Source organism: Anas acuta, chromosome 18 (genome assembly GCF_963932015.1).
Source record: "Anas acuta chromosome 18, bAnaAcu1.1, whole genome shotgun sequence".
Lineage (NCBI taxonomy): Eukaryota > Metazoa > Chordata > Aves > Anseriformes > Anatidae > Anas > Anas acuta.
In genome coordinates, this window is record NC_088996.1 from 2,879,478 (window position 1) to 2,893,157 (window position 13,680).

Consider the following 13,680-nt stretch of genomic DNA (forward strand, 5'->3'; position numbering starts at 1 on the left):
CTGGGTTGCGATATGTTCCCTGCAAACAGAACCCAACTATTCCCTGGCAGTAAGTCACCGGGAGCAGGAACTGCTTTAATTTTGGCCCCTTTAGCAGCTGCTCGGGCTGGGCTGGGAGATGGCCGCGCTAACGAAGCCGGGATGAATACTAAAGAAGCACCGAGGCATCGCGGCCTGCGCAGGGGGTGCCGGGCAGCACTTTCTCCCTGCAAGAAGCAAATTGGGGAGCTTTACATGTCGAAAAGGAGCCTTTTTCTCCCCGTGTATATGTGCATTCCCAAACCCCAACAGCACGTGAATCGCCGTGCACCGGAGCAGCGTGTAAAGACTTCACCTTGCGGGGTGCAGGCGGTCAGGATGCCACCTCCCCGCCGCACCAGAGCCGCTGCGATTCCTCTCTATCTCATTAGAAATGCCCAGCAACATCCAGCAGACAAAGCCACTGCAAACAAAGTGCATGGAGAAGGGGGAAGGGGAGAGAAGAGGATTTTTTTTTTTTTTTTTAAAGAAAGGAGTGCGGAGGAATTCTTCATTCACTGATCTGTAGAATACATTAATATCCTGAACTGTTGGCACAGCCTCCCGTGCTCGGGGGACCAACAATGCGAGCAATGACTCCGAGTCTGGGATCTTCAAATAAACCACCCCTGCTGTCATGGCCACCGGGAAAGAGAATAACAGCGATATTAGCTGACCTTCATTTTGTTGTTTCTCCAGACCTGACTGCTAGACCTCTGTTTGCCTGTTACTAGGATTTCTTGGCTGAAAAATGTAAGCATTTCCTAGACGATACAAGAGGCAGTTTATTAGGTAAATAAACCAGGCCCTAAGCAGTCGCTTCTGCTTGATAATGAGGAGGGAAGGAAAGGAACAGACCTCCCTGCACCACCTAAAATAACCCCAATCAATGCTCTATAACTAACACCGCATGCGTATTTTTAAACAGACAGTTAATGAACAAGAGAAGGTCATTTTAGCCTAGCCAACTTGTGAGCAAAACCATTTGCTCAGAAAACTATAGGCCATAAAAATCACAGCAGGCACTGTCTGCATCATATAAAACTGTCCATCTATGGAAGCAGAAAGAAGTTTAAAATAAGCATATTCTTTCAGGCTCTTTACAAAAGGAAGCATCAAGGGGAAAATGTTTACAGAGCAGCCTTCCACGAAGGGCTGTGAAGAAGAGCGCAAAGGGCGCTGATGTGGGACACCTCGCTCAGCTCCTTCCCTAGCTCATCTCCAGGAACCCGAGTGATAAATGCAGTTTAATTATTAGGCAGTTAATTGCCAGGGGATGACAAGTAAGGCCGTTTTACAAGCACGTCCTGCAAAAGGCTACTGCAGTAAATTGAAGGCCAGTTTTACATTTCCCAACACGTCTCAGAGATAAATGTAATAAGCAGGCACTTTCAGAAAGCAAGGCTCAGAAAATGAAGTTTCCACTGAATCAGAGCTGGTGGCACTGTTTTCCTTGCCAAAAAGGCCGTGATTTGGTACTTTTCTTTACATAGATAACTATAACACAGCAGCTACTGCGCGTTACAACCCAAGTGGGGATGCGGCACGAGACAACCATAATGCATCAAAATCCCATGAGGCGCACAGCCTCACACCTGCAGCTGATCTGCAAGTTGCAGCACTCGACAGGATCCCACAGCAAAGGCAAAGCCCAGGCTGTGCCCAACAAATCCCTTCCCTCCTTCCGCCCAGAAGTTGCTCCGGGTGCAGCCAGGCTGGGCAGCAGCGCGCTGAGTCCCGCCTGGTAACTGCAGGTCTGTGCCCAGGGCACTGCTCCTGCTGCTGGCATGCAGCTCTGCAGCCAAACGAGCTGTCTGTGCCCCAAGGAGCGACACCAAACTGGCCTTTGCACTGGTGTTGCTGTGGAGGTTTGGGAACCAGCACAGCCCCCAGCTCCAGCACGGTTACAGCAGCATCAACGTGCCGCGTCCAACACCTCCTAACAGCGTAAGGCCAGCAGCACGGTGCTCAGCTCAGGATGCAAAACCCACCTGAAGCCCTGGGAAAACAGGCAGGTAGCCCACACAGGGCTCTGGGCACCCACGCTAAAGCTGCCCTAAAGGCTATGTTCACTGGAGCTGCAACCTCACCTTCCAGCCTCGCCAGAGCAAGCTGAAGTAACGGTCTGCAATCTGCAAAAGCTCCATTTGAGTGCAGCGTTAAACTGAGGCTAGCAGCTCCGAGCACAATGCTGGAGGAAACGCTCCCTCGTTACGACCGCTCTCTAGATGCAGCTCGTCCACGCAGCCGAATGCAAGGCTCCCTCCCGTGTGCCTTCCCAAGGGAAACCACCGGCCCCAGCTGCGCCCCATGGTGTAATTCACACTGTCGCTGGACGCTCAACTTCTGCCATTTGAATGCTTCAAGATGAACACTGCAGGAACGTATCTGAGTTTCACCTTAACGCTACTTTTTTTTCTTTTCTTTAATGTAACACTGGAGGCTTTGGACATCCCCACCAAGATGATCCCCCCTCTGAAGGGCTATTCCCATTTTCCCAAGGACAATTCTCCTCAAGCCGCCGTTAGCGAGGCTGCAGCAATTCTACTGCCGCCCGTACTTTTGCAAAACAAAGATTTGAGATCACAGCCCCTGTTGATTTATATACCCAATTTCTGGTGGGATCAACATCCTCTATGCATCTCAGAAAGCCCTGAAGAGACACATAACCACTTGGTCCCTAGCAAACTCATTTCTCCATTGACCACATCCTCCGAGTATTGTTGTGTCCCACAATCCTGTCCCTCCAGTGCCCGGGGGCTGTAAAACCGGATTCCAGATGCTGGACCCTCTCCCTGCCCGGGCACTTCGTGTGCAGCCGCATTGTGCTCAGTCCGCTCGGGACAGCGTCCCTGGCCGGGGCAGGCTTACAGCAACCAGCAATAAAAAGGCCAAAGGAGGCGAGGGATGGCTCACTCGACAAGAACACGGCACTTCATGACTTCCCTGTCCGCTGGGTATTTCGGAGCCAAAGATTAAGGGAGAATTTCAAAGCTGGAAGAATTAATACAAACAGTTAACCCAGATATTTCCCCCCTGGTTTAGTTTAACGTGGCACGCAAACCCCAGGCCAGAACACGGTTATATTTCAACTCCAGATTGGGCAGAGCAATTATTTTGTCACTGAGCATGTTAGGAAAGAAAAGGCAGAAGGAGGCGAGTTTTAGCCTCTTTGGTAATGTACAAATTAACACATTTCAGCACCATTTTCAGAAATATAAATTTATGATTTAATTCTGCAACATGTATCCTTGGAAACCAAGCTGTAAGCAGTCGCCCTTGGATATTTCACACAATTCCATTTTTTTTTTCAATATTCAAATACAACTAATTGCTTGGCCTTTTGGAGTGATGGACAGCTTGGGCGAGCAGGCTGCCCAGGGGCTTATTTTACCACCAGCCTGGTACAATATTGCTACACGGGCTGACAGCAGCTGCTCTAATCTCCTGATAGGTATGAACGAGCATTGATGAAGTTCAGTCTGTTTGAACAGCTGCATATGCAAATGTAATTAAGAAAATGTCTACTGCCTTTTGCTCTCCTCCCCGCGCCCCCCTCCTCTCCCTCGCTGGCACATTAGGTGCTTCCTCCCGGGGAGGGGGCATTCCAAGTGCTTGCCACTCCATAGCTTCAGCCTCGAACCTGTGCCTGACTTACGTGTTGTGACCGAGTCCCAGAAATGCCACTCTCCAGCTCCCTCTACCATCATTTACGGTGTCTTTAAGAACGGGGCTCAGAAACAAAACAGCTGAGTGTTTTCAGCCTCACACGGGTCCGAGCATCGACATGACGCTGCCATATAAAGTGCAACCCCCTCTTCAGTTTATCAAAGTAAAATCATTTTCCTCTGCCTCACCTCCTGCTGACCAGCTTGTGATTGCCCCCATCCCTTATTTGCCCCGTACTTGCTGTGCAGCCTCAGGGGAGCATTTCTCGCACCCTGTCTGCGGACACTGCTCAGGGAGATGCTCTGGGAACCACCACGGCCAGAAACAGGCACGAGGGAGGAGACCACGGCCGTGCAGAGACCCAGGCACGCCTGGAGCAAGTGACCGCTGCTTGATTTGTGAATCCAGTGCGTGGTGGGAGGACAGAAAAGGCTGCAACAGTTCCGCAGGGTCTCAGCATCACAGGGCAAACCTTCATTACACAAAACAAGCTGGCTGATGAAGCCAGGAGAACTGATGCCCACAGAGCTCCGGGTCGTTCCATTTAACCCCAGCATTTTAAAAACGTACCCGGGATACGTATCCCAAAACTGGAGCAGCAGAGAAAGGTGCTGGTTCCTGCTGTGACACCGAACTGCGGCTGCCTGTCCAGCAGCAGAGCAGCATCTGCATTTCTGTACCACGGCAGGGAAAAAGCGGAGTGAGCAGCTACAAACCTGTCCCATTAACCTCAGCAGGATGAAGGCTCCAGAGCAAACTGAGGAAAGACTAATTAGAGCACGGAACTAAACGGTAAACAGGGCAGAAAACAATGGGAATTTTCTGAAGGGAAATCAGATCAAACAGAGCTAATCAGGTTAGCCCGGTAAGATAATGAATTTTCTAGACAAAGGAAGTGTGAGAGATCCCATCCATGCAGACTTCAGCAAAGCACACAATGCAGTGCCAAGTGGGAAATTATTAAATGAAAAAATGGGGATTAGCAGAACTGTAAGGCCAGGAAACTGGTGAAAGGCAAAGCCGTGTTGAAAGAGTGATCAGAATGGATGGAGGTCACCGGTGGAGCTCCTCAAGGAACGGTCAGGAGACTGATCTTATTAAATATTTTTATTAATGACCTTGGCACAAAAAGTAAGTGTGCTAATGAAATCTGCTGATGACACAAAGTTGGAAAGTACCATCAGCACAGAGGCAAGCTGGGACAGCATACAGAAAAAATGGGTAACTTTGAAGACTAATGGAGAAGGTTGAAATTAACAGGAGAAAAGGGGAAGCCACAAAGGTGGGACAAGCAATAGTTTTTGCTACAAGTTGGAAAGAAAATGAACTCGGGTAGAAAATTGCCACGAATGAGAAAGGCCCAGGCAGACACCTTACAACAAACCGACCGAGGCACCAAAGGTGCTGCAGCTGTGAAATGCCTCCAGCAGCTGGGGAAGTACGAGTGCCGCAGGGCACGGCACCGTGAGGGCGCACCAAGACAACGGCAGCCGAGTCTTGTGTAAAAAAAAAAAAAAAAAAGAAAAAAAAGAGTTTAAGTAGGAAGAAGTGCAAAAAAAGGGCTTGTCAGATCAGAGGGATTATTTTAGTAGATTAAAATGTAACGATGCTTGTTCAGTGCCACAAAACAAAAGCTGGGAGGGAACAGTGATCTCCTAGACACACATTTGGGGGTGTAAAATAAAAAAGAACCATTCAGGACACCAGAACAAGGGTTGCACAAGGACAAAATGAAGTATCCTTGACAAGTTTAGGATGGAGATAAGTTTATGACCATTACAACCTTCCAATGGGAGTAATGGGGGGGAAACAACAAGCTTGTTCTCGGAAATTTATCTTGAAGCGATCCCATGACCCAGAAGGCTCCTCCCGTCCTTTACTGCTCAATGAGCAGCGTTACACCACCAGTGACTGCCGAGCTTCTCACCTGGAAAGCAGCACACAAAGCAGCTCCAAAGCACGTTTTTCTTTCTAAAGCTGTTAATGACCGATTAGGTCCAGCATCTTTGACTGCCTGAATCCACTGCAACATCTCAACATGAGCGATTTTAAGCCAAATGCTTACATTAATAACACAAAACGTATGAGGAAATGGCACGGAGGGGCCAGGAAGAAGCCGGGGGGCAGGAGCAGTACACGAGGGAGCAAGGACAGGGTGCTGGGCACACTGCCACCAGCAAAGGCAGCATCTCAGCACGATGCCTGACCTTGTTTCCCAGCACACTTCCCGAAGCAGAAAGCCCCGTGCGATCTGCTGCGCTCACACCGCCACACGCGCCCCTCACCTGCTGCTCAGGGGCTCGGAGCTACTGAAGCAGGGAAAAGCGTTTAGTATTTGGGGAAAACAAGATGGTAAGATAACAAACAGAAGGCTTTGATTAGCAAAGTACAGAAACCGCTGGACCCGTTAAAAAGCTGCTCTATTAACAATTAACATAATTAATGAGCCCCATTTCCTGCCATGTCCCCAAGCTAAGCTGCTTTGAGGTTTCCCTGGTGTCTAATGAGACTCGAGCTCACCCTGCGAGCTCACCCTCAATGGGACCCTTAATTGGGTCTCTCCGCTAATGAGGATAGATGGCCAAGAGAACTTGTAGGAACTTCTTATCTTTGTGACCTCTCTCTCCTGCTAATTCCAGCTTCAATTAGCCGCGGGGTTCAGAAGTCAGCGGGGCAAGGCGAAGGGAAGAGCGCGGCAGCACACGCACCACGCGGCTGCAAAGCCCCCGGCTCCTCCCGAGAGCAGGCTGCTCGCCCTTCCCCGGCTTTCAGCTGGGCTGCGTGCTCACACCGAGCAAAAACGGGTGTGAGAGGGGAAGGAAACGCCTCGGGCATGCGGGCAGCAGCCCCGGTGTGAGGGAGGACAGGCACCCGGAGTGCTCGGGCACCAAGGTCAGAGCCCTGTCCAAGCAACAGCTTCTTTCCTCCGCAGCGCTTTTGCCTCCGAGTTTTCCCGCAGTGGTAACAGGACAAACTTTTCAACACACAGTTGCTTAATATGGAAGAAACCGAAGAAGGAAGAAACTGAAGAAAGGGGGAAAAAAATAAACCAGGAAAAAAAACAGCTTGCCAAGGCAAGAAGGCGTCCGGCGCAAGCCCGGGCAGGTGACTCAGAACCGGTGCAGCCGCCGGAGCAGCGCCGGGAGGAATATCGGCGTAACTGCTCCCAGAATCAGATTGCAGGAAAGGTTGATTTAATGTCACACTACACCGACTTCTCCACTCCACTAAGAAAAGAAAAAAAAAAAAAAGGATGGGGACTTGCTCATCTAAACACACACCGCACGTCAAAGGAACAAACCCGAGGAACTGCCATCCATAATTTATAAAGCAAATTAAGTCCATGGCACAAATAACTCTAACTTAGAACAGAAATAACAGAATCTGGCAGGGAACGGCCCCAGCCTGCATGAATCATTATTTTTCTAGAGGAAACCTTGTATAATCCAAGCTACCCTGTTTTAACACAGACGAGACCTTCTGAAAACTCCGACTCGTTTCACCCAGGTATTTTGGTGATGTGCTGAGATAAAAACCGCCCCTACCCGCTGTGACTGCCCTCACGGCTGGCTCAGTCCTGCCTCCAGCATCCTCTAGAGCCTGGGTCGGAAGGCGACGGGGAGGTCAGAGCACCTACCTGGGTCTGAGGAGGCGATTAGATTGCAATGCCATCTTGTGGAATAGGAGAAAACGAAAGAGCGAACCCAACCGCTCAGCCGCCACTGCACGCCCGTGGAGTATCCTACAGGACAGGACACTGGTGCGGCCCAGCAGGACACCCTCAGTGCCTGCTCCTCATTTTCCCCATTTGTCTAAAACATTAAAGGGACACGCAGCAGCAGCTGCAAACTCGTGCTCTGCTCCCCTCACGCTGCCAGAAACAAGAGGTTTTGCTTCTTTTTGCCTGTTTCCAGCCTTCCCCACGACGAAGCCCCAGCACCCCACACCGCCTGCCCAGGGGAGCAGCCCTGCCCCAGGCCGGCCGCCAGCAGCCCCCTGCCAAGGGTAGGGCCTGGAGCTGGAGCACACCGGGGCCCCCACCCCGGTGCCTGGCGTGGGCTGGCAGCACCCGAGGGACGTTTCTGGGCCCTCGGCACGTACTTGAGTGTCACCGTCCCACCTAACAGAACGAGCCCGAGCCACATCCAAAGGCGGCGATGGCTCCACACGGAGTTCGGCTGCGCCAGGCTCCGCGTGCTGCTCCTGCTGCTCGCGCTCCCAGCTGCAGCCCCCGCTACCGACATCCCCCTGCCTCGTTCAGAGGCAAACGCGCAGGGCACAGGATGCTGTAATCACACACAGAGCCTCTTACAGCCATGCTCTCTGCAGGGAGCTGCCTACCTGCGAGTCCTGGAGTACCAAAAATAGCCCAGATCGCTGGGGTGGGGGGAAGCTACCGCAAAGCACCAGCCAGGTAAGCCAGGGCATAGCTCTGGTCAAAGACGAATCTTCAAAACTTCATCAAATCAGAGGGTGATTTGGGTTGGAAGGGACCTTAAAGCCCATGGGCAGGGCCCCCTGCCCCCAGTCCCAGCTGCCCCCAGCCCCATCCAGCCTGGCCTTGGCACTGCCAGGGATGGGGCACCCACAGCTCCTGGGGCAGCCTGTTCAGTGCCTCACCGCCCTCACAGTAAAGAATTTCTTCCTAATACCTAATCTAAATCTCCCCTCCTTTAGCTGAAAACCTTTTAGTTTAAACCTTTTTCTCTCTCCCTGATTAGGCCCCCTTCAGGGAGGAAGACTGACGGAGCAGTGCAGACCCCGCAAGACCCCAACACTTGGGCAGTGCCTACCCGCTGGAGTCAGGGTCATGAGCAAAGGGGAAGGGCTGGCACTGGCCAGCTCTGAGCCCACGTCCACCTGGGCACCAATCCTGCTCACAGGACCCGTGCCAAGGATGCCAGCATAGCAGCCACCCCGGCCAGGGAGGCTCAAAAACCAGACATGATCCGTGCTGTGCCACCCAAACCATGGGCTGCAGGGAGCGGCTGACAGCAACGCAGCGGCACTCATTTTAGGGCCGTCATTTTCCTCTCAAGAAATCTTTTTTCATCCTAGGAAGCAGAATGGGTGAGATCACAGTGAGGCTATCTCTACCCAGGAAAAACAAATTACTGAAGCATTCAGGAGTGTTGCATCATTAAGGTACGGTGGCAATTGCCATATAATCAGGTTGTTTCGGATCAAGGGTTTGTTTGAGGCAAATCTGTTTTTCCCCCGGCATCTTAACTTTAATTACACTTTCATTTGTTTGTTATTATACTTCTATTTGTTTGTTTTTAAATTTGGTTCTGAAGAGTACATTCTGAGAGTTAGTTTCTAATAAAAATGTTAGTGAGAAATGATTAATGAGCGCTGTTCTGCACAAAAAAACCCTAAAGGTATGCACACTGGGAGAGTGCGGGGACTGTCAGACACAAACCCAAGAGCCCGTGGTGAAACTGCAAAGGCCGGGTTGCACACACAGGCATTCCTGGAGCAAATTTGTTAAAGGCAGCCTAACGTTTGATTAATGGTTTGTGCGCACATTTTGGTGAAAGCTAAATGCGGGTTTCTGAAATCAAATAAATATATATGTCCTAACAACCCTCCTCCGTGCCCAGCAGACGCTGCAAAGAAACCAAACAATGCCAGGCAGCGTGCAAGCGTTTGCCCGCAGATGGCTGATGATTTTCAGCAATAATTTCATAAATGCAGCCGGCTGAACCTATGCCCTGACCATTCTTCTGCTGCAATCCATGGGAGCTCGCGCTGCCATCGGCGCGGGGCTGCCGGGGCCACCAAGGGAGCTGTGCTCCGACTGGCGGAGTCAAAGGGCGGGATTGTCAACAGCTCAGAGGCAGCAAGAGAAATGTCACCGAAAATAAGCTGCGAATGCACCAACACACCCGAAACAACCTGAAAACTTCCACCAGAAGTGCGTGGGGCCCGGGGCAGCACCAGGTTGTTCCCGGGTCTCCTCTCCGCGCCGGGCAGAGGCAGCCAGGACCCACTGGAAGTCACAGCAAAGGGCCCCCAGAGCCTGACACGCTGTTTGCATGAGAGCGAGACGTTGAAACATTGATTAAAGTTGGATTTCATCAGCAATACTTTGATTTTATTATTATACTGGCTGCTAACAAAGACCCACCCATTAATGTGTTACATTCCTGCTCGTAAAAGGGTGATTATTCCACGATTCGTGCCAGAGGGCTCTGCTGGTACCCGCGTCCAGATGCTGCAGCACATCCACCGTCAGGCCAACACCGAGCCCTTCGCCGGGGCTTCAGCTCGGGCAGCGGTGCAGGGACCACATCCAGACTGGCACTGCCATTACCACGAGGGACAGGGACAGGAGGGGGACACGGGGGGGCACGGAGCACCCTACGCTGCTTCCGACCCCCAGTTACCGAAGGTGTGATCAATTTAAACAAAATGTTAGAGCGGGGGAAAAAGCCCTTGGAGAAGTCACCGAGCAGGTGCCAGTTTTCCTGCTGCTTGGCTTTGTTCAGGGAATTACCGTACGCCCGGGAGGGTTTTCTGGTCTTCATATAGCAGTGATTATCAGTGCCAGAAGTAAGGGTGGAAAAGGGATGGGAAGAATGCCATTAAAGCCTGTCTCTTCCAGCATTATTGTTCTAAAACTCATGATTAGGCAGAGTAAAATAGCTATCTGAGGCAATACAGTGTTTACATATACCCAAATTGTTATGCAAACACAGGAAGACCTATTGGAGCAGACGGAATAAGGCACGAAGAGGCAGCGCTTCTCACCACCCCTTAAAGAAAAATGTTTTTCAATGTGGAAAGGGTGAGAGAGGTCACCCCCAAGGCATCCAGCCTGGGATCCTCCCAGCCTTCGCCTCTCCCATCCTCCTCCTCCTCTCAAATTCCCCAGCACAGCCAGCTCGGCTTTAGAGTTAAAGAGACAGGCTCATTATCTAGCAGCATTGTCTGGGCTCTGCATTTGCATGAAGAAGCTAGAAAGGGGCAGAAATACCTAACAAGCGGGAAGCTGTTCCCCGCAGACAACCTCTTGTCTGCCATCGGTTTCAGTGCTAGGCATTTCGCACTGCGGCACTCGTGCAGTAAGCGAAGCCACAGAAATGAGGGGCTGCACAGGGGTACTCGACACGATTCGAGTGCAATTATTTGTAAATTAAATCGAGCTTGTGTCAGCACTGAAGACCTAAAATCATCAGTCACGAACTCTGCAGCCACATCTCTAATCCCGCCTGTAGCTGGTGTTTGAGAAATCAGAGACCAATGCCTCTGACAAGTCCACTATAAGAAAAGGCCACAGAGTTTCATCAATTCGCATCCAACTTTCAAAAAATTACCACTAATGGGGAACCAAATAAATCTCTCAAATATCTCCCAGTGCTTGACAAAGAGCTCACTGCTGGGGGCTTCTGCTGCCAGCCCCGAGATCTTCCTGCCAGGGACTACAGGCTCCCACCAGCCCCCTTCGCTTCGCCCAGATACGGGAAGCTCTCGTCCTCCTCTCCACTGCACTGCATAAGCCAAAATTCTCTCACTTCTGACTACGAGACAAACTTCTACAGAGCATAAATTACTCCAGTAATGAGCCCTCTTGTTTGCCAGAAACGAACCACGGACACCGGAGGGGGACGTGGGATTTCCAGAAGTGTCTCACTAACACCATCCCGCACTGACATCCTCCCACAGCCACTCCTCAGCACCACTCATCCCCCCGAGACAAACATAAATCTCCTGCCCTCGCCCGCAGCATCCTCCCAGCACCAAACCCCCAGCTCCGCGTCCCGTACACAAAACCTGGCGCGAGAGGTACAGCCTTGCCTTGGCTAAAGGAAAAGCAGCCTAGCGCAGCTTCGCTAGCTCGCAGCTCAGCGTCACCAGCGAGGATTTCATGTCTGGCAGGCTCCGAAAACCACTCGGTTGGGAACGCATTCCTGCAGGACACCGCCAGAAATGCCCCTGCGGCACCACTCCCCATTGTGACCGGTTCTTGAGAGCTGGTAGCTAGCAAGTTTTTTAAACCTAATTAACATGTGCCACACTAATTTCATACAGCTCTACAATTTCCAATCAGGGCATTGTGCAACACTGGAGTCAAATGGCTTAAGGACATTCATTGGCTTAAGGAGGTTAACACAGCAAGCGCAGTAAGTTCAGCCTGCAACATCACTGAAGCACATTTGGGGCTGGAGAGGTGGGTTTTTCCTCTTTAGGAGCAATCTTTGCTGGGGGGAGGCACAGTGCACACAGCCTCGGAGCACTCAGCGAGTTTCTAGGCATTTAATAACAGCGCAGGATTTGGACTCATTTCCTACCACAGGAAGTTGACTTTTTGTCCACCATCTTCACGTGCCGCGTTTGATTGCGAAGCTTGTCGTCTGTGTTTTCCACCAGGTTAGTGAGGTCGTCGATGATCTCTGGGGAAAGAGAAACACAGCATTAATCTCCCAGCCCTCAGCATCGCTGCTCAGCAAGCACGCTGCTGCTGGAGGCTCCGAAATGGAAACCAGCTGCACCCCGCTGTTTTCCAGCGAGACACACCAGTGCTCCACAGCGCTGAGGAAAGCACTGTGAGGTCCAAGAGACCCTGACTTGGGATTCAGCGCACTCCTCTGCCATCAGGAGAAAAGGAACAGCCCCAAACTGCAGCATCAGCCTAGGGAGGCACCGAGCGTAGTGCGATGGAAGCCACAAAACAACAGCCCAAGTAAGAATTAATGCACATACTATAGGAAATGTGAAATTTCAGTCCCTGGAAGAGAGCGTCTCAACACTCAGAGTTCACTTGGCCGTTATGCAGTCATTAAAACAAATTCAGAATCACTATCTTCATAAATGCTTTTGAGAGTACTCGGTACGGACCCGATCGAGTGATATGGGAGGATACGGTGAAAGTCTCACATTGTTTCAATTACTGTGATGTACAAATGGCAGCTCTGCTTGCAGCCCAGATCATCCTTAGGGAAAAGGAAAGTGAGCAAAATTTCCCCTACATCCATTTTTAATAGAGGAGAAAAGGAAACTTCAAGCCAACCCACCCTCAGCCTCATGCAACTAACGACTGCTTTTGTCACGGCAATCAGACCAGGTAAAAGGCTTCAACCAAGGCTGGCTGTTGGGCTGGGGCGTTGTAACAATTAACACTTAATTGAAAGCCACATTTGGGCACCAAATTTCCTTCTTGCCGACTGTTACACTTAAATTTTGTTGAAATATGCAGACAGTGCAGGAATACGCTACGTTTGAGTTGCTTTCTACTCTGCAGGTAGGAATGATTTTTCTCTGCATGATAAATCAGGAGGAGGACAGCAGCCAAAAACCGAATGCTATTGCAAAATGTCTTCCTCTGGTTACACTCCTAGCACTTTCCCCGCTATTGATCACTGTCTTAATAAATCTCGTCTGTCTTTTCAGATCAGGTCTGGGACAAGAGCCCTGCCAGCTGGCGGGTGCCGAGCTCTCAGCTCGGTTGCACACAAGCAGCCCCTAGCACAGCATCGCTGCCGCAGCACTGCTCAGACCTCCAGACTCAGCTGACTGTAAGCAAAAGAAAACGTTAGCATGCCTAACATCCAGTTAGCAAGGTACACTGTTCTGATCATTTTCAAGCTTCATAACCCTGTATACAGGCTGGCTGAGAGGTAAAGACAAGTCCCAGCAGCAGGACAGGGTGTTTATTGACAGCCTTTATTGTTTCAGTTGTATTCCTTCAAAACAGATTTTCCAAGTCTCTCTGCTAGGAGCAAGGCAATGACACTAACGGGGCCATCCTTTGCACTTCCAAAACTGCCAAACACTCAAAGCAGACCTTGTGTCTGCAAGGGAGGCAAATCCAAGGTAGTGCTGATGTTGGGCATTAGCTCTGGCAGCTCCTCGAGGTGTGCAGGCCATCAGTTTTATACCAGGGCCTGAAAGGGAGCCGCTTCCTCCACAATTCATCTTCTTGCAGCATATGGTTTTAGTTATGCACGGTGCATCCTCGAATCTTACCAAGTATTGCTCAAGATACAGAGA

General features: G+C 50.8%; 2 protein-coding genes across 2 annotated transcripts in view; both read right to left on the reverse strand.

Moving 5' to 3' along the window:
• ARHGAP44 (Rho GTPase activating protein 44) overlaps positions 1–13,680 on the reverse strand; it is a 288,621-nt gene that overhangs the window by 145,248 nt on the left and 129,693 nt on the right. The window lies entirely within an intron of this gene.
• The window catches only part of STX8 (syntaxin 8), a 95,185-nt gene that overhangs the window by 24,336 nt on the left and 57,169 nt on the right, over positions 1–13,680 (reverse strand). The window contains exon 7 of the mRNA XM_068654844.1: positions 11,982–12,083. Coding sequence (XP_068510945.1) covers positions 11,982–12,083 — 102 coding nt within the window. The remainder of the gene's footprint in view (positions 1–11,981; positions 12,084–13,680) is intronic.